The sequence below is a fragment of the Oppia nitens genome, unplaced genomic scaffold, assembly GCF_028296485.1.
Source record: "Oppia nitens isolate AA-2021 unplaced genomic scaffold, nextdenovo-longstitch-racon4-pilon3 scaffold3_pilon_pilon_pilon, whole genome shotgun sequence".
Taxonomy (NCBI): Eukaryota; Metazoa; Arthropoda; class Arachnida; order Sarcoptiformes; family Oppiidae; genus Oppia; species Oppia nitens.
This window is the reverse complement of record NW_026533221.1, coordinates 9978916-10003086: the sequence shown is the minus strand read 5'-3', so window position 1 is coordinate 10003086 and position 24171 is coordinate 9978916. Positions and strand designations below refer to the sequence as shown.

The 24171-nt window shown below is 25.3% G+C and overlaps 7 protein-coding genes across 7 annotated transcripts; 6 read left to right on the top strand and 1 right to left on the bottom strand.

The window, feature by feature from the left end:
• The first annotated feature begins 239 nt into the window (after positions 1 to 239).
• LOC128958275 (protein white-like) lies at positions 240 to 3567 on the top strand. The gene is made up of 12 exons (XM_054304091.1): positions 240 to 537; positions 687 to 735; positions 886 to 1147; positions 1212 to 1310; positions 1378 to 1591; positions 1777 to 1895; positions 1975 to 2196; positions 2285 to 2416; positions 2512 to 2561; positions 2806 to 2861; positions 3016 to 3121; positions 3261 to 3567. Exons 1-12 carry the CDS (start codon positions 240 to 242, stop codon positions 3565 to 3567), a joined length of 1914 nt encoding a protein of 637 aa, XP_054160066.1.
• Positions 3568 to 4692: 1125 nt separating this feature from the next.
• On the top strand, positions 4693 to 7836 carry LOC128958274 (protein white-like). The gene is made up of 13 exons (XM_054304090.1): positions 4693 to 4738; positions 4865 to 5005; positions 5089 to 5137; positions 5206 to 5467; positions 5562 to 5660; positions 5761 to 5974; positions 6040 to 6167; positions 6245 to 6466; positions 6567 to 6698; positions 6800 to 6892; positions 7062 to 7197; positions 7294 to 7399; positions 7503 to 7836. Exons 1-13 carry the CDS (start codon positions 4693 to 4695, stop codon positions 7834 to 7836), a joined length of 1962 nt encoding a protein of 653 aa, XP_054160065.1.
• Positions 7837 to 10430: 2594 nt separating this feature from the next.
• Positions 10431 to 13316, top strand: LOC128958272 (protein white-like). The gene is made up of 10 exons (XM_054304089.1): positions 10431 to 10641; positions 10737 to 11047; positions 11123 to 11221; positions 11334 to 11547; positions 11673 to 11800; positions 11901 to 12125; positions 12259 to 12390; positions 12497 to 12589; positions 12692 to 12933; positions 13028 to 13316. The coding sequence occupies exons 1-10, from the start codon at positions 10473 to 10475 to the stop codon at positions 13314 to 13316; spliced, it is 1902 nt and encodes a 633-aa protein (XP_054160064.1). The 5' UTR covers positions 10431 to 10472.
• Positions 13317 to 15642: 2326 nt separating this feature from the next.
• Positions 15643 to 17010, top strand: LOC128958271 (protein zntC-like). The gene is made up of 2 exons (XM_054304087.1): positions 15643 to 16426; positions 16496 to 17010. Exons 1-2 carry the CDS (start codon positions 15643 to 15645, stop codon positions 17008 to 17010), a joined length of 1299 nt encoding a protein of 432 aa, XP_054160062.1.
• An 895-nt stretch (positions 17011 to 17905) lies between these two features.
• LOC128958270 (serine protease 48-like) lies at positions 17906 to 20240 on the top strand. Its single transcript, XM_054304086.1, has 9 exons — positions 17906 to 17976; positions 18108 to 18643; positions 18962 to 18990; positions 19110 to 19195; positions 19321 to 19646; positions 19768 to 19798; positions 19922 to 19975; positions 20065 to 20129; positions 20217 to 20240. Exons 1-9 carry the CDS (start codon positions 17919 to 17921, stop codon positions 20238 to 20240), a joined length of 1209 nt encoding a protein of 402 aa, XP_054160061.1. The 5' UTR covers positions 17906 to 17918.
• A 65-nt stretch (positions 20241 to 20305) lies between these two features.
• LOC128958528 (uncharacterized) lies at positions 20306 to 21477 on the bottom strand. The gene is made up of 4 exons (XM_054304401.1): positions 21401 to 21477; positions 21137 to 21290; positions 20738 to 21022; positions 20306 to 20623 (listed from the first exon to the last, which is right to left on the bottom strand). Exons 1-4 carry the CDS (start codon positions 21441 to 21443, stop codon positions 20350 to 20352), a joined length of 756 nt encoding a protein of 251 aa, XP_054160376.1. The 5' UTR covers positions 21444 to 21477; the 3' UTR covers positions 20306 to 20349.
• A 1076-nt stretch (positions 21478 to 22553) lies between these two features.
• Positions 22554 to 23966, top strand: LOC128957658 (alanine--glyoxylate aminotransferase-like). Its single transcript, XM_054303462.1, has 2 exons — positions 22554 to 23065; positions 23122 to 23966. Exons 1-2 carry the CDS (start codon positions 22603 to 22605, stop codon positions 23898 to 23900), a joined length of 1242 nt encoding a protein of 413 aa, XP_054159437.1. The 5' UTR covers positions 22554 to 22602; the 3' UTR covers positions 23901 to 23966.
• The last annotated feature ends 205 nt before the right edge of the window (positions 23967 to 24171 follow it).

Here is a 24171-nt window from a genome sequence, read left to right as displayed (position 1 = left end):
TAAAATATGAATCATAAATAAGTTTGAAATTGTATTTAACATTAAGATTTGTATTTTGAATACTAATATCATATATTAAATATTACATATCATCAAACATTTATTATATTTAAACAATACTAATTTTCATATTATTTATTTAGATATTATAATCAATTAATTAATTATTCAATAATTTACTATTGAATTATTCATAAATTGTTATTGATTAGTTTTAAAAATTTATTTCTATTGAAACAATGATACAATCTCAAAATGCTACTATTGTTAATATGCCATTTGAAAATGGCCAAGGTGATAATGGACAACTACAACAACAACAACAACAATATGGTCTAAATGGCTATAATTTACAAAACTATAATTATATGTCGAAATACGACAACAATTACGGTAATGGCTTTAATCGTGTTTCGTCGATGACAACCATATCGTGGCATAACATCCATGTCTATGGCAAGACATTGTCCAGACTATCGGTTCCAGGTTTGACTATGAGATCTAGAAATCGTGTTGTACCTCATATTATCAAAAATGGTATAAACTTTTTATTTAAATAGTAATTGATATCAAAAAATTATATTATAAATTATATAATTAATTAATAAATTATAATCAATTATATAATTATTGAGTAATTATTTATGCTATTTTATATATATACTTTTATATTTTATTTATTCTAGCATTTGGTCATGCTACTAGTGGACATATGCTTGCAATTATGGGTGCTAGGTAATAGTTATTTATTTTTTTTTAAATGTACTAACTTAATAATTTGAATATTTTATATTAGTAATTTTTACAAAAAAAATAGATTTATTTAAAATTAAAATTAATAATATTAATTATCAATTTTTTATATATATAAAAAACCATCTCAAGTGGTGCTGGTAAAACAACATTGCTAAACATATTAGCTCAACGTGGCCTGGACAATTATACTGTCAATGGTTGTGTCAAATTGAATGGACAAACAATGTCTATGAGCACAGTTAGATCGATGACAGCATACGTTCAACAGGACTATCGTTTTATTGGTACGCTTACCGTCAAAGAGTATTTGACATTTCATTCAAAACTACGTATGGATCGGTCGATGTCCAACAAGTTAAGGGAAAGTCGGGTCAAACAGATTATAGCAGCTGTGAGTTATATAAAATAAAAAATAATTATATTAATACAATATATGCTATAATTTATTTGCACAGTTAGGTTTGACCAAATGTGTCAATACTATCATTGAATATCCATTAACTGGAAACAGCATTTCCGGCGGCGAGAAAAAGCGCTTAGCATTTGCTTCAGAGGTAATTGTTATTAATGTTATTAATATAAAATTAAAATACTATTTAAAAAAAAATCTTATTATATCAGTTATTAACTGATCCGTCGATCATGTTTTGTGACGAACCGACCTCCGGATTGGACTCGTTTACTGCGTTCAGTGTTGTCGAAGTGCTACGCGATATGGCACAGTCAGGTCGGACAGTCATCTGTACAATACATCAGCCATCGTCGGAAGTGTTTGCCATATTCAGTCATCTACTACTTATGGCCGATGGAAGGGTAGCTTATTATGGGACAGCAGGTACCGTATTTTGTTTAATATCTTAAACACACATAAAATTGTATTACCGTATTATTAGTATTTTTTATAAATATGATTTATTGTACCGGTATATAATAATTTTTTATTAATTTTAATGTTTTTTTTAAAAGAAATTTTATTTGTTATTTTTTGTTTGTTTGTATACTTTTTTTAATATCTATCAGAAAAAGCATTAGACTTTTTTGCCAATTTGAGCTACAAATGTCCCATAAACTATAATCCCGCAGATTTTTATATCAAACAATTGGCTTTACTATCTGATCAATCTATTAGCAATATGCAGGTAAAATTTGAAAAAATAATTGTTTTTTTTTATTTCAATTACTATGTATTAAATATAATATATGATTGAATTTTTTCAGGACATTAGTGCCAGTATTGCCGAAAAATTATATGCAAATGATTTGGTTAGTATAGGCGTGAAAAATAATAGCGACAACAACAACACAGATCTAATCTATCGAAACAAACCCATTACATACAAAACCAATTGGTGGACACAGTTTACTACATTGTTATGGGTGTCCATAATAACAGTGATCCGGGAGCCCAGGATTACTATGATTCGTATAATGTTTGCACTTGTAATACATAACACTTACTACTAATTATTTATAATAATTTACATATTTTTAAAAATTGTAAAAATAAATTTCATTTTTGTTTATTAAGTTTGCTTCAATATTAATGGCCCTAATCTATGGAAACCTGGAGCCAAACCAGACAAACATTATGAATATTAATGGATCGATATTTGTTTTGGTGGGCATAACAAACTTTCTATCAATATTTGGTGTTTTAAATGTAAGTACTGTTACTAAAATTAAACAAAATGAAAAACTAAGATAACTAACTTAATAAATATTATTTTTTTAAATAAATTAATTGCAATTTTGAAGACATTTTCTAATGAACTACTCGTAATGTATCGCGACTATAGTAACCGTATGTACAGTATTAGTGCATATTTTTTATCAAAAATGGTTGCCGAGGTTTGTGTATAAAATAATAATAATTTGTGTATTAATTATACAAATCAATTTTTATATTATCATTGTGATTTTTTTTAAATAATGTTTTTTTTCAATATATATTTTTATTGCATTAACATAGACACCAATAATAACATTTATACCAATATTAGTTTTGACAATATTTTCTTATTTAACCAAATTTGATGTCGATTTTCAAAGCTTTTTATGGACAACATTGATATGTGTACTCATATCTAACTGTGCCACTGGATTCGGTATCTACTAGATTATATAATTTAACAAATATATATATATTATACTTTTGTCATATAAAAAATCACTAAAAATATTTTTATGATTTCTATTTAATAATTATTTTTATCATCCGCATCATTTAACTATTAGAAAATAATTCTAATTATATCCTAGGTTATTTTATTTCATCGATGAGCACCAATATAAACATTGTAATGGTTATAACACCTTTATTTGATATGACACTACTAGTGTTTTCCGGTTTCCTAGTTAACACAAAGTAATATTTTTAATTTTTTGTTTTTTTTGTTGATTTACTTAAAATACATTATAGAATTTCAAATAATAATAATTATTTTTTTTGATTATATAATTAATTAAATATATATATTTTTTAAATTTTTATACAAAAACAATAGTACTATACATAGATATTTTTCCTGGATCAAATATATATCGTTGTTTTATTATGGCAACGAAGCACTAGCAATAAACAAGTGGTCGACTGTTGATAAAATTGATTGCGATTTGACTAAATTGATTGAAAATATACAAAACGGCTTTCCTTGTGTTCCAAATGGACGGGCAATCATCCGATTTATGAGTTTCAATGAAAATCATTTTTCTCGAAACATTTGGCTATTGCTAATGCTTTGTATTTTATTTAGATTTTTAGCATATTTTGTATTACTTATTAAAGCCCGACTAAATGTTAGCAGTAGATAATTAAATTGAATTTTTATTTCAATTATATTATATTTTGTTAAAATAAAATTATTATCATTTGTTTTAGTAAAATACTTGAGAAATTTTGTTTTTAAAAAAATTATTAATAATAATCTCAAATTAATTTAGTATTACATATAAAATAATCAATATATAACATAATAATGTGTCTAAATATAAATTACATCAAAAATTACATAATTAATTGTAAGTCATTTTTAATTAAAAAATTAATTAGTTTTTATTTAAGAGTAAACTTTTTAAATACACTTTAATAGGTTAACGACAACTTATTGCAATATATTTAACATTAATTGCATGATTAGTTTTGTATATTATTAGTAATATTTATCATATTATTGAAATTTATTGATTAATTGTTTATCATATACATAATAGTAGGAAATGATTGTCAGCTTATTGTTTAGGTTTTCGGGATTTTATATTTAAAAAAAAAATAAATAATAATAAACACAATAAAAATTTTATTTGACCGAAACCTAAATCATTTAATTAGCAAATATGACACTTGTAAGTGCATATTGATAAGGGATGCTTTTGAGATAAAATGTCAAAACTATTGGATACTAACGTATTTGTCAATTCAAGTACAGTATACTAATGTGTAAATCAAAATTATATAATATTATATTATACTGATAAATTTAGTGTAAAACATAATAGTGTTAATAAAGCAAATTAATAAAACAATTAGATATTATAGTTATTTATGAATATTAAGTTCATATCTATAGTTATGACCTCAACAATGTATTGTGTGAGTGTAAATTAAGTGTGTGTAAATGTAATGTTATAATCAAATTAATAATAGGGTATATAAGTCGACCATTGATTTACAATAAATTAAATTATAATTTTTAATATAAGATACAATAACTTGTTTACAAACTATTAATACAATGCTTATATAAAAAAGTGTAATCTTTATGACAATTTTTTCAAAAATATAATCAATAAAATATAACTTTAATATATTACAGTATTTTTTTAATTAATGCCAATATTTCTAAAATAAAAAACTTTAATATATTCAGCTAATTTTGAAATAATTTTTATTTTAAAATTTATTTTTTTGATATTATATATTAATTATTATTTACAAAAATGAGCCAAAATTCAGATCAACGAGTCATCAATATGTCAGTCAACGGTTCGTTATCTAACAGCCAAACGACATATTATACTGAAAAATCCAAATCTGTGGACAACTATTACAATACTAATACTACTACTGATAATAATAACTTCAATAATGTTGATAATAATAAATTTATAGTCAAACGTGTAATAAGTCAGGTAACAGATCCGGTAACCATTTCGTGGCACAACATCAATGTCTTAAGCAAATCATCGGCCGGACTGTTGCCGCGATTATTGAAAAGAAAATCCAAACCAGCGGTTCATATACTTAAAAATGGTAATTAAAAATTAGGAATATAAAAAAAATTAGATAATTATTTATTTTCTAAATAACTTATTTTATACGCTATTGTCAATTAGTTAGTGGACAGGCAACTGGTGGTCAATTGCTTGCAATAATGGGTGCCAGGTATGGGTGTTTTTTAATTTGATTTATTTTTTATATATTTTTATTAATTGTTATTACTCTATAATTAGCGGTGCGGGTAAGACAACACTGATGAATGTGTTGACACAACGAAACCTGGGAACTGTCAAAGTAAAAGGTGCCGTCAAATTGAATGGCAAATTGTCGGATATGAATAGTATTAAAGCGCTGTCAGCTTACGTACAACAGGACGACCTGTTTATCGGTACACTTACCGTCAAAGAGAACCTGTCGTTTCAGGCCAGACTCCGGATGGATGCGTCGGTTGGCAAAGAGTTTCGCAACAGTCGTGTCAAACAAGTCTTATTAGATGTAATTATCACTGAATTTTTTTTTTATATAGTTTCAAAACAATGTTATTTTTAACATTCAAATCATATTAATTAAAACATAACAAAAAAAACAGTTAGGTTTGACAAAATGTGCCAACACTTTGATTGGTTCGCCGGAAACTGAAAAAGGCATTTCTGGAGGCGAAAGAAAACGGTTGGCTTTTGCTTCGGAGGTTTGCTTAGTATTCAATTTATTTAATATCTAATAATAATTATTTTAAAAATAAATTATAAATATTAATTACAATTTGATTTCTATTTTTTAAAAAATAGTTATTAATGAATCCGTCGATCATGTTTTGCGATGAACCGACCTCTGGGTTGGACTCGTTTATGGCGCTCAACGTTGTCGAAGTATTGCACGATATGGCACAGTCGGGTCGGACAGTCATCTGTACAATACATCAGCCGTCGTCGGAAGTGTTTGCCATATTCAGTCATCTATTACTTATGGCCGATGGAAGGGTAGCCTATTTAGGGGAAGCCGGTTAGTGCACTGTTACTAACAAATATGACATATAATTTTAATTTACTATTCGCTTAATCAAACAGATAGAGCACTAGACTTTTTCTCTGGTCTGGCACTCAACTGTCCCGCAAACTATAATCCATCTGATTTTTATATCAAACAGTTGGCTGTATTGCCAAATAGTGAACAACAGTCTAAACAAAAAATTCATGTAATTAATAATCTGAAATATTAACTAAAATCAAATTATTTATATTTAAAATTATTTATTAATTTATAAAATTCTAGAGTATATGCGATCAATTTGCCAACAGTACTTACGCTAGTGAGGCACTACCTAAACAAACTGTCGACACCAATGGCGATGATTTTGATCGGCTAACCAAACAGGAAAGAGGTTCGGTCTACAAAACCAATTGGTTCGTACAGTTTTGGGTACTGTTATGCAGGTCTACCCTATCGACAATGCGTGAGCCTATGCTAACAAAAATCCGTATTATACAAACTATTGTATGTCTCAATTTATGATCAATTATTTTTGTTTTGTTTAAATGTTAATTTTTAAAATATCTTAATACTTAACAAATAATACTAATAATCAAACAAACAGGTAATCTCTATTGTGTTTGGCCTAATCTATTGGCAACTGGAGGTCAATCAAACTGGTATAATGAATATAAATGGTGCCCTATTTTTGTTGGTTACAAATATGAATTTTTCAAGTGTTTTCGGTGTTGTCAATGTATGAATACAATTTATTTTATAAAAAATACAAATTTTATTAAATACAATAATTATTTATAACTTTAAAAAAAATATTTTAATTTTGTTTAACAAATTTAGACATTTTGTGCTGAGTTACCTATTTATCATCGTGACCATAGCAATGGCATGTATCGGGTCAGCGCTTATTTTTTGTCCAAAACAATTGCCGAGGTAGATTTTTGTTATTATTAAACTAATTAAATAAAATAATTAGTTTTTATTATTATTTCAAATATACCATATATACATATATTTAATTAGCTGTATACTTTATTATTATCATTATTATTTTAATATTTTTATTTATATAATCTATTTATATTCTATATATATATTATAGTTTCCAACATTTATACTGATACCGGTGCTTTTTGTGGCCATTTTCTATTATATGGCTAATTTGAACAATAATTTTGAACAATTTTGCTGGTGTGCACTGATATGTGTTATGGTGGCCAACAGTGCCTGTGGCTTCGGTAGGAAAAATTATTTTTGCTATAAATATTTAATAATATTTTTAAAAAAATTATAATCAAATATTTTTTATTTTTATTTATTTATTTACCTTGAAGGTTATTTTGTATCATGCCTGAGCAAAAACATCAATATGGCACTGGCTATATCACCGGTGCTTAATCTACCGTTTATGTTATTTGGCGGATTTTTTCTCAATAACGAGTATGTGTGTCAAAATTATATATTATTAGCTAGCTAGTTTATATATTAATTGAACATCAAAAAATTAATTTTTACTCTCCTCCCCCTCCCCCTAAAAAAATAGTACTATACCCGTTTGGTTGAACTGGATCAAATATCTGTCCTGGTTCTACTATGGTAACGAAGCACTCATAGTCAACCAGTGGCAACATATCGACAAAATTGACTGTCCCCACAGCAATACAAACAAAACACTAATATCATCGACAGTAGCCTATAGTTTACAGGATAACACTGGCACTCCTCCATGTGTGCCAAATGGACGGGCAGTTATCCGATCCTTAAACTTCAATGAAGACTACTTTTCACGAGATATATGTCTATTGTTGGCACTGATAGTTGGTTTCAGATTTGTCGCTTATGTTATACTATGTATTAAATCACGTAATAAACATTGAATTATTATTATTTAAAACAAGATTATTTATATTGTGATAATTTAAATGTAATTTTATAAGTTTTTTGTTATTTAGATTTGAATAGAGTATCATTTTGTACATAATTATAAATATACTTTGACGTGTAATAATATAAATAATTATTTTTTAAATCATTAACAAACTTGCTAGTTGAAAATAATTATTTAAATTTTATTTTGTAAAACATTTTATTTAGTTATTTAAAATGATAAATACAATTAATGTTAATATTTATAAAAAATACTTAAATAAATTAAGCTATATTTAATTTATTAATGTTTTATAAAATAATTAATGTTGTTATTTAATTTTAATAAATTATTCTTTATTAATTCCTTGTATTTACTATTATATACACTTTTTAATAAAAAAATAATACTATATTGATATATACTACATCATATATATATATATATATACGTATAATATATATATATATATTATAATTGATAATAATTTCATAATAATTTCATAATAATTTAAAATATATTTTCTTATAAATTAAAAACAATATTTTAATTAGTTCAATTAAATACCATATAATGTAATATAGTGTAAAAATTATATCATTTGTAATTTTTTTAATTAACAACATTTTATTATATTGAAATGTTACAAAATATTATTTATTTGATACGGTATGTATTTATCTATATATATATATATATATATATATTTAATTCAGTGATTTTCCTAACATTATAGTAAAATATTAATATTATATTTAGTACATTTGATTTAATAAGTCTATCTATATCTAATATGACAATAATTAAATGATATCTTATAATAAAAGATAACATTTTTTAAGATACAGCAATGCACTAATAAATTAAAAAATATAACATTCTGTAGTAATAACAAAGTAATAGTTAACTTTTTTTTAGTTAATTTACAATTTAAAAAATAAACATTGTTATATTTTTGAACTTTGTATTTTATCATAACAATTAAAATACTTTATAATTTATAGCACATCAGGAAAAAAATATTAGATAATTATTTCTATTAATAAATAATATAATTATATATTAATGATAACCTATTTTTTCAATATATTAATCAATAATCACAAAAAAATATTTTTATTTATAATATTTTTATTTTTTTTAAAGACAATTAATTTTATAAAGATAATCTTGTTAATTTTATAATTTTGTTTTTATTGCAAATTTTTCCTATTACTAAATATGTAATTTCCGATAAAGATATAATAAAAATGTACTAGCTTAGATTAGTACATTTTGACATTTTACTTGTTAATTTTAGTTATACTATTGTCAATAGTTTAGTACATTTTGCATTTTGTTTCATACAATCAATATGATTACATGATAAATAAAATATATGTAATATTTATAACATTATAAATAAAGACACACATGTCTAATAACAAAACAATACCATGGTTACTTTAGAATTTAATCATATAAATATATATTATACAGCTTACGGGTACTTAAAATATCTGTTAATTTTAGGAATATATCGATATATATTCTATATTTATTTATTTTTAATACACAACTTTCATCAGTTAAGTGTATAAAGTAATTTATATATAAAATTAACTATATATATATACTCTAAGATATTTACAATATATATATATAACAACTACAATACCTAGAATATAAATATTTACAAACATAATGTACTACTTATACGTTATACGAAATCAATATTTTATTTCATGTACTGTACAGTACATTATTTTCACCTATTGTTTAGTACAAATTAGTTCATATTGTATGATAAATATTAATAATATTTTTTATATATAAAGAAACTAGTTCATACCAAAAAAATAGTTTGTGAAAAAAATTGTAAAAAAACTTTAATATAATAATTATTAAGTTAATAGTAATTTTGTAAATATAGAAAATAATTTTTTTTATATTTGTTGATTCGCTAAATAAAACTCAGGTAATTAAGTGGACAGTAGCCCATAACCAGCGCTCATATAATTGCTATTAACTAACAGTTTTATTATGATAAACTTTTAGTTATTATTATTGAAATTTCTAACTAATTATTTAATTATATAATTATATTTTAAATTATAATTTAATTATAAATTTAAATATATTTTGTTTTAATATAAGTTAGAATTTTTTTTTAAAAATTAACAATTAATTGAAACGTTGTATAAATCTATTAATATTAATTATACAGTATTATTTGCATTGTCTAAATAATATTAGTTAATTGTAATACTATATCATTACTATTATTATAATTATATACAATCTTTCAATTTAATGTTTATTTTTAAAAAAAATTCAACTCAGCAAAACAATTATATTTTAATGTTTTAAATAATATTTAAAAGTTATAAATTATACTCACAATTGTATTAGTGATAATATTTATATTTATTTATTTACTTGTATTTATTAATTAATTTTTTAAAAATAATTTATAGCTTTCAAAATAATAAAGCGATATCTAACATAACTTCAATAATTGGACAGTAAGTAATGGATCTGGATCAAGGTATATACCGTGTAACCAGTGCTAATAATAATAATAATGGTATACCTCAGCGATCATTGCCTACCACTCCGGCGACAAATAAAGTTTATGACACAAATAGTTATCATTTGAATATTGATATGAATCCATATGATAACAACAACAATAACAAATTGAATACCGAATATCTTAATGCTACCGGTGCTTCACTGTCATGGCATAATATAGATGTGTTCAGTAAAGGCGAGGGTACAGTCATACCGTTTCTCAAGAAAAACAACAAAGAAGCGGTTCATATACTCAAAAATGGTATGCTTTTCAAGTTGTTATTTATTATATTTAAATTACTATAAATTAAATATAAAATTATTTTAAAATTATACATATTTTATTATAAATTATAGTAAGTGGTCAGGCAAAACCGGGACACTTGATGGCCATAATGGGATCGAGCGGTGCGGGTAAGACAACACTGATGAATGTGTTGACCCAACGAAACATATCCAGTGTTAAGATTGACGGTTCGGTTAAATTGAATGGCAAAGCGATCGATATGAATACCATTAAACAAGTGTCGGCTTATGTACAACAAGAGGATCTGTTTATTGGAACACTGACCGTTAGGGAACACCTAAAATTTCAGGCCCGGCTCCGAATGGATCCACTGTTATCGGCCACCGATCGGGAAGATAAGGTCCAGAAAGTGGCATTAGAGGTATTTATTATAAAAATATATTAAATATTTTTGTAAACTAATATCTTAATATTGAAAATTTTATTGAATATACAGTTAGGGCTTATAAAATGTATTGATGCAACTATTGGTACCCCTGAAACCAAAAAGGGTATATCCGGTGGTGAGAAAAAACGATTGGCATTTGCATCGGAGGTTAGTATTATTCAACAACAAAAAATTTTGCAATTAATTGTTTGTTACTTTTTTTTAAATTTATTAATTATTATTAATTTAAAATTTAATTTTAATACTTTGATATAAACAGCTATTAACTGATCCGTCGATTATGTTTTGCGACGAACCGACCTCCGGATTGGACTCGTTTATGACACTAAATGTTGTCGAAGTATTACGCAATATGGCTGCCAATGGTAAGACAATTATATGTACAATACATCAGCCGTCATCCGAGGCGTTTGCACTGTTCAATCAGTTACTACTTATGGCTGACGGACGGGTAGCCTATTTGGGAAAAGCAGGTAAATATGATATATATTATAGTATTTATAGTTATATTTTATATATACTGTATATTTTTATAATAAATAAAAACAAATTATTAAAGTATTTTTAATATTTTATTTATTATTATTATTTTATTTAGAAACTGCGCTTGATTACTTTTCCAAATTGGGACTTAACTGTCCAAATAACTATAATCCGGCTGATTTTTATATCAAACAGTTAGCTGTTATACCGGGTGAGGAAAAACAATCCAAAATGAAAGCAAATGTAAATAAATTTATTATTAAATTGTTAATAATATTATTTTTTATTTATATATATATTTAATTTTTATAAATATTTTATCTATTCGATTGAATATTTCTAGGAAATTTGCAACAAATTTGCCGATAGTAATTATGCACAATTATCGATGCCATCCGATACACATAACAATAAATCAAGCAATAGTAACCCTAATTTCGGTAGCCGACTACTGGCCACACAATACAAAACCAATTGGTTTATACAGTTTGGGCAACTGTTGTGGCGATCAACGACCACAACATTCAGGGATCAACTATTGACGCGTATACTTATAGCACAGGCAGCTGTAGGTTTTTTTAATAAAATTTTTTTTACTAATATTTATATTATATATTAATTTTCAAACACAAAATCAATATTTATAGTAACGATATTTGTAATTAAGATAATAGTTCATAATTTTGTTGTTGTTGTTGTAGATTATTGCCATAATATTTGGTTTAATTTATTTACAATTGGATCTGGATCAAGTAGGCATTACCAATATTAACGGTGCATTGTACCTGTTGCTTATGAACATGAATTTGACCAGTTTGTTTGGTGTAGTCAATGTAAGTAAAACCAATTGATTAGTACATCTATAATTTAATTAGTTGTCTGTTTAAATAATACTTTAAAAATATTTATGTTTATTTTTTTTTTAATTAATACAAATAGACATTTTGTGCGGAAATACCTATATTTCATAGGGATCATGAAAACGGTATCTATAGGGTTAGCTCATATTTTTTGGCCAAAATGATAGCCGAGGTAATAAATGTTATAATAAAATAGCATTTTTCATTATTATTAGTAGTAGTTATATTTATTTAGCATTTTGTTTAAATTTTTATTAAATTGTTTTTTTCTCAGTTACCCACTTATATATTCATACCGTCCCTATTTGTCTGTATATTTTATTTTATGGTTGGCCTCAACAGTAATGTCGGTGCATTTTTCTACTGTCTGCTAATATGCATACTCATAGCTAACAGTGCAACCAGTTTTGGTTATTTGATATCGTGTTTAAGCAAAAACGTAACAATGGCACTGACCATTGCACCGGCAATTTTGATGCCTCTAATGATATTTGGCGGATTTTTTCTAAACAATGAGTATGATAAATTTTATAAATTATTATTTTAAAAATATTTTTAATAAATCTAAATTTTAATTTAAATAATTTTATTTAAAAAAAAAACTAACTAGCTCAATACCTGATTATTTTATCTGGATAAAATATATATCGTGGTTCTATTATGGCAATGAGGCACTGGTTATCAATCAATGGCTGGACATTACTAGTATTCCCTGTCCCGGACAACAGTCGGCCAACAGTACGGTAATCACGTGTATACCCGACGGCCGATCGGTAATCAAAATGCTTAACTTTGATGTCGACAATTTTGGTCGCGATCTATGGATTTTAGTGGCCATTATTGTTTTGCTAAGATTATTGGCATACATTGTACTGTGGATTAAATCGCTGAGACAATAGATTTTATTTGTTGTTGAGATAATTAACATAAATTAATGTACAAAATAATATAAATACATATCTATTTTTTCATATTATTTAATTACATTTATAATTTAATTGTGATAACTTATATCGCTGATAACATTTTACATTAATTTTAATTTATTTATAGTTTTTTTATAATTATTTTTAAAAATATGTTATTATTATTTAATTTTATTAATTAATTAATGAACAAATTTTGATAAATAGAAAGTAATTCTACTGTTTGCTAAAAAAATAGTATTATTTAATTATTTTTTAATAATAATAATAATATCATATAAAATAATATAATGTATATAACTTAAAATTAATATTTATTATCATTTATAATTGGGTTTAATAAATATATATAAATTTCTGTAGATAAATTTATTTATTTATTTCTAAAAATAAGTGCATAAAATTTAAACATTATGATAATACTACTTAATAAAATCTAGAGTACAAACAAAAATTACTATATTTATAAAAACACTTTATTAGAGCAACAAAAAAAATATGTTATCACGCTTTACAAAACTAGATAATTAAATAGTTAAACACAATATATTATTTTTAAAAATTTAAGACACGTGCTTTTTATCATTACAATAAATAATTATATATATAAATAAGTATAAATAATTAATAATTTATTATTATTAATAATAATACTCTTATATATATTATATTTATAGTTTGTTATCATTATAAAAATATTATTGTACTAAACATGGTAATTTTAGTTTATATTTATTAGTCTAATTAATCTCTATAAGATTTGTTGTATTTCAAAAATAATATTATACAGCATTATAATTATATGGATGCATAAGATAATTATTTTTATACAAATTTGTATTTCTAAAAAATCTTTGACACACAAAAATTTATTTTTATTTTATAAATTGTAGAAACTATATATTATATTAAACTATACAATTGATACAGTATTTTTATATATGATAATATAAATTATATTACTGTAAATTTAAATCCTAATTAATATGAACAACAAGTTTCGTTGTTGTTTTTTTTTGTTTAATCTAATTTCTGTGAAACTATAATATGACTAATAATGTTATTAATCAATGTTTACAGTATATGTATTTTTTGTTGTATGTGAATAAAAACAGTGATAATTAAAAAGTGAAGTCAGTTATGTATATATAATTATCAATCACTGAACTGATATTAAAAATAAATAGTGAAAATAATAATAATAATAAATACATAGTATATATATACTAGTAAATGTGATTCGCAATATATTTTAAGTATAAAATAAACAATATATAATATATATTGATATTATGTTTTAAATACTGTTATATTATTTAGAATAAATTTATATATATATAAAAAAATATAAGTTTATATATAAATACAGTATAATTGATAATATGTTACATTATATACATTACATAAAATTTATGTTTTGACATATTTAATAAACTCAAATAATTGTATGGTTTAGTGTTACACAAAGAAAAATTATATATTTTTTTTAATAAATAATTTATATTATCAATATTATTATGTAACCACCCATTACGTTAGCAATAATTAGTTATATTATAATTACATTTTTTTAAACAAAATAATAGATTTTTGTCATTTAGTTTTAATAGTAGTTTTTATTCAAATTTATTCAAATATTATTGTGCATTTTTTTGTCTATTAATAATAAGTATTGGTAGCAATTTTGTTTGTATTACGGTAAGCGCTATAACCAAACATAATTTCTAAGTTAAAATAAAATAAATATTAATGACATAAATATTTAATTGCAAAATAGTTAAATAACTTTTTAATGATACTTAAGAATTTACAATATGCTAGTAGTATATAAAGTTATTAAAATATATCATTGTATTACAAATAAAATAGCAAAAAAATATACAGTAATTTTAGTTATTGATACTAGTTATAATTAAATGCTAGTTAGTTAAATTCAATATCAGTTTATAAATGTTTAACTATGAATTTATATTCATTGCATTTATATACAAACATTTATACTGTATTGTACAGTATTATTGATAATACTGTAGTAAATCATAGACTAAGTTAATACATATTGAATATTTATGATATATCATTAAAATATAATTTATATAAAGGTAATGAGAGAGTATAAATAATATTTACTTTTATACTTAAATTAATAAATTATCAGAAAAAAAACAATTTTATTATACATTTCAATATATGAATGCAATAAAAAATAAGTTTCTTAAATAGATTTATTTAAAACGCTATAATTTATGAAACATTTAATATATTATATTATTATTTTTTTTTATAATAAAACATAGATATGAGTCTATTATTTTCGAGATTATTATCATCTGTAATACTGTTTGCAGCCACACTAGTGGCCGGTACGCTACCTGTCCTCTGGTATCGCTCATGGGTTCGGCGAAAACATCAATCGGGTGGCAACAACAACATTAGCCAATCTGGTTCATCATTTAGTACTGATAAAGACAATGATCATTGCTCTGTCCAACAATCATCTATCTGTACACTATCTGATAATCGTTACGTACAGTTTGTTACACAACTGGGCGGTGGTATACTATTTTTTACGGTATTAGTCCATATGATTCCCGAAGTTCGGAACAACTTCGAGATTTATCTCAAAAGTAATCACTCGATATTTGTCGACTCTGACAATTGCACCGATATTGAGGACAAACCTAAAAGTATTGAAGATCTTGAACTACCGTATCTCGAGATTGTCATTTGTTGCGGGTTTTTTGCTATCTATTTGGCCGAAGTACTGATGCACCGGTTGGTTGGCCATCGTATCGATAGTGAAAAACAGTATTTATTAGATGATAAGCCTATGAACGATGTTAAACAAAGCAAAACTGATCACAATATCAATAACAATAATATTAAAATTGTTGATGAATTTGAAGGTAATGTTACCGATCATTGCGATAAAGTCGATTGTGACGAAAGGTCAGCTATACTGGCCAACGAGCACCGGAACAACAAAACAGGCTGCAGATCGCAACACCGGGGATTGGTGACCGCCAGTGATAATACCAATGGCGACAATGATTGTGATGTCGTTATAGTTATAGAGCACAGACGTTAGTCATAATTTCCTGATTAACTGTCCAAATAAATACTATATTTTTTTTGTTATATCATAAAATTAGATCCAGAATCGGACGACCCTCACATCAATGATCCGTTTTGGGTACGTTTTCTACACGGACTGCTAGTTGTGACCACATTTTCCATACACTCTATATTCGATGGCATATCCATTGGCGTGCGGACAGACATATCGGAAATGTGGACCGTTTTCATAGCAATTGCATCTCACAAACTGATTATCTCCCTAATCATCGGTGTCGAGCTCTACGACAAGTGTCAAACATTTGCATTGTTAGTGTTTCATATGATCTGTTTTGCTATTATGTCGCCGATCGGCATATTTGTGGTCATTTTGGCCGAACAATCGCTCGACACGCACAGCGAAACCAATTTGTTGGTCATTGTGTTGAGCGCATTGGCCGCCGGGAGTGTACTGTATATTGTGTTTTTCGAAATACTACAGAAACATCGGGTCAACCGATTGACACCTGTCCTACAGTTTATGGCAATGACAGTTGGGTTTGGCTTTATGCTGGCCATTACATCCCTATTTCATGAACACCATGAACATTAAATGGACAGTTAGTTTTTTTTATAGATATTTTTTTAAATTATAAATGTACCATATATTTCATACAGCTTTTGCAATATTATTTTTTTTTTGATAAATCATTTTATAATAATGTTTTAATGATTATACATTATGTCATACATTAAATATTAAATTAATTTATTTTACTGTATTATTGTAATAGTAGTGTAGTGAGATCATCAAGTTTATTTTATAAATTATTTATACAATATATATTTTTTCTAATTATTAGACAATTTAAACAAATTAAAATAACATAAACAACATACTGTAGGTTTTTTACTGTATTTTAAGATTTACTTAATGTATTTATTTTTAATTTTTTAATTTTTTTGCTAAAAACTTTACATTACCATTTTTACACACAGATTATCTACAAAAAAAAATACCAACTCAAAAAAACATTTTTTTAAATTATAATAAATTATTTTAATATTTAATAGCTATAGTAAATTATAAATGACAAAAATTATTATAACATAAATACCTGTAAATAAATATTTATATATATGTTTTGTAGACTTAAATATATATTATTTGTAAAAAAAAGTTGTGTTTTATAATTTAAATACATATATTAGTATTGAATTTATTTATAATTATTTATTTCTATTATAAATATTGAATATAAAAATAATTTTTAAAAATTTATTAAGTATAATTATTTTTAACCTATTAATACTAATATTGTTATTATAAATAAAATATCACATATTATACATTATTATTATATTATAAAGTTAATTAAAATAAAATTTCTAATCATATAAATACAGTATAAAAATGTCTGCATTTTTTATTAGTTAATAAACAAAAATAATATTAATATAAATAATTTGTCAAAAAAAAATATTTTTAAAATTTAAATAAATGTTAAAACAGATTAATAAATGTCGACAACAATAAAATTGTCACCATGCTACAATTTATTTATCTATCTTGTCATATGTGAGTATTTGATAAAGATTAGTTTTTTTTAGATTTGATAATTATTTTTTATTATTATTCAATAAACCTTAATTAAAAAAAATAATAATTTATTTATATGTTGTATAATTGAAAAAAATTTATACTCACAGTTTTTTATTTACAATTGGCTAACACTTATCTGTATTATCCATATGATTACGGAAACTATAACGATTATGAAAAGCTGTATAACAATAGGCCGTTTGCCGATAACACTGATTACAATATACGCCGATACGAGCGGCACCGGTATCCCGATGATCATTCATCATCAAACTACTGGCCACTAGTAAACTATCATTACAGTTATAGACCGGCAAAAATTGTCAATTATTTAACAAACAATAATAAAAATAATAATAATGAAAAATCAATGCCAATGTTGTCCACTGATTTTGATGATAGTGACAGTGAAAATGTTGACAAAATTGGTAGTAACAACAGCCACGACAACACTGATGATAGTGATGGCAGTGGTGATGGTTTAGGGCGGGAACTGTACGACAAAACATGCGGTTATCCGTCAACTAATTCAGTTCGTATTATTGGCGGACGAAACGCACCCGAAGGTCTTTATCCGTGGCTGGTCGTCATATTGATGGACGGGGAGCCACAATGTGGCGGTACTATTATTAATCAGTATTGGGTTAGTACTGTATTTTTAGATACTTTACTGTATTTACTGCATTTAAAATCTTGAAAATCATAATAATTTTTTTTTAATATTATCTTTTGGTGCTCTAAAATATTTAAAATTATTTATCTAATAATCATTATTTTGTGCAAAAAAACATATAATTTTAAATACATATAATAATAATAAGATAGAGTTCACATTATTGAAATATTTTAAGTTTAATTCATTAATTTATAAATTATAGTAATTGATTTGATGTTTTAAAAACTTATATTTATATATTATTAAACAAAATTTACAAATAATAGTTTTTGTATTTTTAAACAGATATTAACGGCCGCACATTGTTTTAAAGGGTATTATTATTATTATATTCATTAACAAACAAACAAAAAAGTTTTTATATTATAATTTAATTAATTGCTATTTGTTATTATTATTATTTATTACTAAAAATATATAATGCTAACCCTAGAAAACTAACCTACGATCAATATACCTGGTCGATTAGGGTGGGCACCAATGACAGAAATAGAGGAAAAACATATAAAATTAAAAAAGGTGGTCTATATGTGTTTGTTTGTGTTGTTGTTGAACCATTTTTCCCATCCCCACCCGCCAGGACATACCTGTCCGCATACTGTTTATACTTTACTATATATATCTACAAACTATCGTTTCCATAGTGCGAATACACGAACGTTTCAATTTGAATTCAATGTTAAACTCGGACATAGCACTGATGAAAACCTACAGTCCCATTGAGTTTAGTAATCAAGTCAAACCAACCTGTCTGCCTAACAATACGTATGCCGAGCCGCGTACCGAAAAGATTGTAGTGGCCGGTTGGGGTGTCAAACAATTTGACGCCGAAGAAATGGAACAGTATCTAAAGGATGTTAGCCTTACGTTGATTACCGATAAAGATTGTGCCAAAAAATATCAGCAAAGACGACAAAAAATATTTGAATCCCAATTCTGTACACTGGCCTACAAAAAGGATACCTGTCTGGTATGTAATTCATAACATATAGTTATGTCTAGAAATTATAATTATTTACTATATTTCTATATATTGCATTTATTGTTACAACTAATATATGTGTGTGTGTATTTGTTTTTTTTTAAAAAAGGGTGACTCTGGTAGTCCAGCATTTGAAAAGTGTATGTATTTTTCTAAACTATTATTATATTGTGGCTAATAAGCAAAAATCTGTGTATGAAATTAAAATATAGTTTATAACGAAATTTGTGTTTAATTTAATTTATATTTTTTATGATTAACAGATGGTAACCGATTTTTTATGGTAGGAATTGTTTCATATGGTGCTAAATGTGCCGGTATTTACTGTTTTACTAATTTTTATTTAAAATATTTATTTTAAAATCAGATCCAATCTAATGTTTATTTTAATCACCTATTATTTTAGATGATTTTCCCGGTGTCTACACTCAAGTATCATATTTTCTCAAATGGATTATAAATACAATGAAAGTTAACTAAATTAAATAAAATTATTATAATTTGATTATCTTTATATATAAATATATATATATATATATATATGAAATGAAAGTTTAGTGTATCAAAGTTTTTTTTTGTTGATAACTTATTGTTTATATAAATTTGAAAATATTTATATTATAAAAATTATTTTTAAAAATGCATTATATATTTCATATTAAAATACTTGTGTTTTATATATAATCAACAATTAATATGTGGATCGTTGAATGAGGTTATTAATAGGTTTAACTAAATGGCTGATAGCATGGATTAGATTTAACATTAGAGACTTAAAACGTGGTGGTAGTGGCTGTTTGTCCAATAATTGTTCAAAACTACACCATGTTTGCGGTGTGTCCAATGTTGACCAGTAGTCGACTACCGGATCGAGTACCTGATGAATGTGATCACTGACCCGAATCTGGACATCGTCTTTGACCGGATACTTGAGTATTGTCTTTTCAATCCATAGTTTTAAATAACTTTATATTTTGTACAATAAAAAAAACATATACATAAATTTAATATTGGAAAATAATGATAAATTTGTTTAATGGTCAACAACAACAACATGAGAGAGTTGAGAGATTACTTACCAAACTAACTGTCCAATTGTTACTCTAGTATTAGGTTTGGTCGCATCGGTTAGCAATGTATTCAAAAAATAACGATAATCTTTGGCTTCCAAACGCTTTTCGTTGACTATACGGATAAATTGATTACTGGATCGTCCCATAGGACTGGTAGCTTCGATACAGGATTGTCTGACAATGAATGGTGTGGCAAATATCAGTTCAGCCGTATGTCTGACAACTGGGTTGTCATTATAGGTTGAAGCCGTCAGATTAACCAATTCTTTCATCATTAAACTAAATTTATTACTTAATTTTTTTTGTTAAAAATATAAAAAAAAACATTTTCATATTAATTAGCTTTAATATTAATGTTATTTACTTTTAAATAATTAGTGATAATATGTATATAAATTTATATACTTTAATTTACATAATAGTCCTATCATTGTAATGGACGGATGTTTAAACTCCGGGTCCCCGTAGTTGAACATAAATGCCAAAACTCTGTCCCGTATATCAATGGGCATCATATTTGCAATGTCCGGAGTCGTTGCGGTTATCGATTGAATAAAATCTAATTATAATTTGTATGTATTTTTTTTATTATTTTTTTTGTATATTATTATTATTATTTTGATTATTTTGAATTATTTAAAATACTTAGATTTTTTTTAAGCGACTTACAAATAAATAATGCAATTTTCAAACAAGTAATTTTAACTGTCATTGTAAAACTTAATTTATTTGTGATTCAAATTATGATTTATACTGTATTAAATTATAAAATAATCAATAGTTTACATTATAATTAATTTAAATGTGTTTTAATTTTAATAAATAGTATTACAGAAAATGTTGATACTGTACTCCAAATGTGTTTAATTAAAAACCATTAATTAATTAATTACGTTAAAAATTAATAAAATTATAATTTGTAAATATTATAAAGTATGCCATTATAAAAAAATAATATATTAAATGTTTTTTTAAAATAAGTTTTTATTTTTAAAAATTAATAATTTAATTTAATTTATGCTTTCTAAATTAAAAATTTTTATAAAGTTTAAAAGTTTCTAAATAAAACAATTTCGTATTATAGTAGTATAACTTTTTCATATATTAATTTAATTTTACAAAATTAGATAAAAAATAAATATTGAAAATAATTCATACAGTTATTAATGTTAAACCATTTTAATAAATATATCATTTATATTATCAAATATATTATTAGTAATGAATTAATTAAATATTAATAGTTTTTAACTAATAAAAAATACTATACAAAATTTATTGGTATTATTAAAAAATAATAGTTTGATTTAAAAATAATAATAATAATAGTTTGATTGAAAAATAATAATAATAATAATAGTTTGATTGAAAAATAATAATAATAATAATAGTTTGATTGAAAAATAATAATAATAATAATAGTTTGATTGAAAAATAATAATAATAATAGTTTGATTGAAAAATAATAATAATAATAATAGTTTAAATATTTTTTTATTTATTATAAACACTATTACATTTTAATATTATATTTTCTATTATAAATGCCATTAAAAAAAGTAATTAATAAAATCAATACTTTAATCATCATGATTCATCAAATATGTTTACATTTTATATGAATATATTTGATATAAAACATTACTATTGATAATACGGTATTTTAAGATAAAATAGCAAACAAATCAATAGTAATAAAATGTTGTTTAATTTGATAGATATTTTTTCTAATCAAAACAAATTATTTAAATTATTATAAAAATTTAATATGTTTTTAAAATTTTAAACATAAATTAATTAAATTTTTTGTACGATATTACTGTAAATTAATTATTTTTAATAATAAAAAAAAACTTATAATTTAACAAACTATGTCTCAATTGGAGAAAAGAGATTTTCAAACGACTACTATTAGCTCAAATACTGAATACATACCTGTGCCCAATGATTTGATTAAACCATTGGTAATCAATGAGCGTCAGCTCATGACTCCGGGCCCAACAAACATCAGCCAAAGAGTCAGAGCTGCCGGTGCACTGCCAGTTGTCAATCATATGGATCCGCAGTTTTTTCAGGTACTGCGCGAAGTGTCGGCCGGTATTCGGTATGTATTTCAGACACAAAATCAATACTCGTTGGCCATCACTGGTTCGGCTACCTGTGCCATGGAAACAGCTATTTGTAATCTACTGGAACCGGACGATAAGTTTTTGGTTGCAGTTCATGGTATTTGGGGTGAAAGAGTGGCACTGATTGGCCGCAAACACGGCTACCAAGTTATTCAATTACCAGTTTCACGGGTCGGGTGTGTACTTGAGTTGAGCCAAATTGAAGGTATTGATTGTAACTAAGTTAAACCGTATCTTAAAAAAACACTATGTATTTTTCAGCTGCTATAGAAAAGCACCGGCCAAAACTGTTATACGTGTGCCACGGCGACTCCAGCACTGGTACTCTGCAGCCAATGGACGGTATTGGACGAGTGTGCCATCAATATGACTGTCTATTGCTGGTCGACGCAGTTGTATCGCTATGTTGTGCACCAATATATATGGATCACCAGGAAATCGATGCCATTTATAGTGGCGGTCAAAAAGCACTGTCCGGTCCGCCGGGAGTTTCCATACTATCGCTGAGTCCACGAGCGGTACATCGGCTCAAAAATCGTACCCATGATGTCGACTCATATTATATGGACATTAATTGGTTGGCCAAAGCCTGGGGCTTAGATCCGGATAACAATCACCAGTATATCTATCACTACACACCGGCCATATCGCTTATGTATGGTCTTCGAGAGGCTCTGTCACTGGTAGCCGAAGAAGGACTGGCAAATGTTATTCAACGACACCGTAAATGTAGTCAATTAGTTCAGCAGCGCATCAGTGCACAGGGACTGGAGTTTTTAGTCACTGAACCCGATCATCGACTGCCGGCTATTATGTCGGTAATCGTACCCAAAGATATTAACGTAGAAAAAGTGGCCCAAAATTTGCTCGACTACTATAACATTACAATTGCGGGCGGTTTGGGTCCTACGGCAGGCCGTATCTGGCGATTAGGTTTTCTCGGTGTTAACGCTACCGAAGCATCAGTTGAACTGTTGTGTCGGGCATTCAATGAAGCTATTGCTGAGCAACGGACTAGTGGTGAAAGTTCAAAATTATAAGCTACCAGTGCTTATACAGTACAGTATATCAAGCTTAATGTCTTAACAAATATAATAATATTTTTATATTTTTGTTAAAATGTAAATTAATTGACTAATATTTTTGATGTATTTTTTATATGAATGTTAAATTACTTTGAACTTACTAATCATTAAAGTTAAAAAAAAGTAAAATCATGTTATTTGTTGTAAAAATTATCAATAATTTCAATGAAATTTGATATAAAAGTTTATACATAAGTAAAACAAAAATTAAAATACATCTGAAAAC

Bases quoted from the DNA above. Each gene is read 5' to 3' on its own strand.
- LOC128958270 (XM_054304086.1), top strand. From the start codon at position 17,919: ATGTCGACAACAATAAAATTGTCACCATGCTACAATTTATTTATCTAT. The intron at 18,644-18,961 runs GTTAGTACTGTA...ATTTTTAAACAG, and splicing joins CTATTATTAATCAGTATTGG to ATATTAACGGCCGCACATTG. The intron at 19,799-19,921 runs GTATGTATTTTT...TATGATTAACAG, and splicing joins TAGTCCAGCATTTGAAAAGT to ATGGTAACCGATTTTTTATG.
- LOC128958274 (XM_054304090.1), top strand. From the start codon at position 4,693: ATGAGCCAAAATTCAGATCAACGAGTCATCAATATGTCAGTCAACG. The intron at 5,661-5,760 runs GTTTGCTTAGTA...TTTAAAAAATAG, and splicing joins GGTTGGCTTTTGCTTCGGAG to TTATTAATGAATCCGTCGAT. The intron at 5,975-6,039 runs GTTAGTGCACTG...TTAATCAAACAG, and splicing joins AGCCTATTTAGGGGAAGCCG to ATAGAGCACTAGACTTTTTC.
- LOC128958275 (XM_054304091.1), top strand. From the start codon at position 240: ATGATACAATCTCAAAATGCTACTATTGTTAATATGCCATTTGAAAAT. The intron at 1,592-1,776 runs GTACCGTATTTT...AATATCTATCAG, and splicing joins AGCTTATTATGGGACAGCAG to AAAAAGCATTAGACTTTTTT. The intron at 1,896-1,974 runs GTAAAATTTGAA...GAATTTTTTCAG, and splicing joins AATCTATTAGCAATATGCAG to GACATTAGTGCCAGTATTGC.
- LOC128958271 (XM_054304087.1), top strand. From the start codon at position 15,643: ATGAGTCTATTATTTTCGAGATTATTATCATCTGTAATACTGTTTGCA. The intron at 16,427-16,495 runs GTTAGTCATAAT...TCATAAAATTAG, and splicing joins TATAGTTATAGAGCACAGAC to ATCCAGAATCGGACGACCCT.
- LOC128958272 (XM_054304089.1), top strand. From the start codon at position 10,473: ATGAATCCATATGATAACAACAACAATAACAAATTGAATACCGAATAT. The intron at 12,391-12,496 runs GTAAGTAAAACC...TAATACAAATAG, and splicing joins GTTTGTTTGGTGTAGTCAAT to ACATTTTGTGCGGAAATACC. The intron at 12,590-12,691 runs GTAATAAATGTT...TTTTTTTCTCAG, and splicing joins TGGCCAAAATGATAGCCGAG to TTACCCACTTATATATTCAT.
- LOC128957658 (XM_054303462.1), top strand. From the start codon at position 22,603: ATGTCTCAATTGGAGAAAAGAGATTTTCAAACGACTACTATTAGCTCA. The intron at 23,066-23,121 runs GTATTGATTGTA...TGTATTTTTCAG, and splicing joins TGAGTTGAGCCAAATTGAAG to CTGCTATAGAAAAGCACCGG.
- LOC128958528 (XM_054304401.1), bottom strand. From the start codon at position 21,443: ATGACAGTTAAAATTACTTGTTTGAAAATTGCATTATTTATTT. The intron at 21,291-21,400 runs GTAAGTCGCTTA...AATTATAATTAG, and splicing joins GAAAATTGCATTATTTATTT to ATTTTATTCAATCGATAACC. The intron at 20,624-20,737 runs GTAAGTAATCTC...CAAAATATAAAG, and splicing joins ACAATTGGACAGTTAGTTTG to TTATTTAAAACTATGGATTG.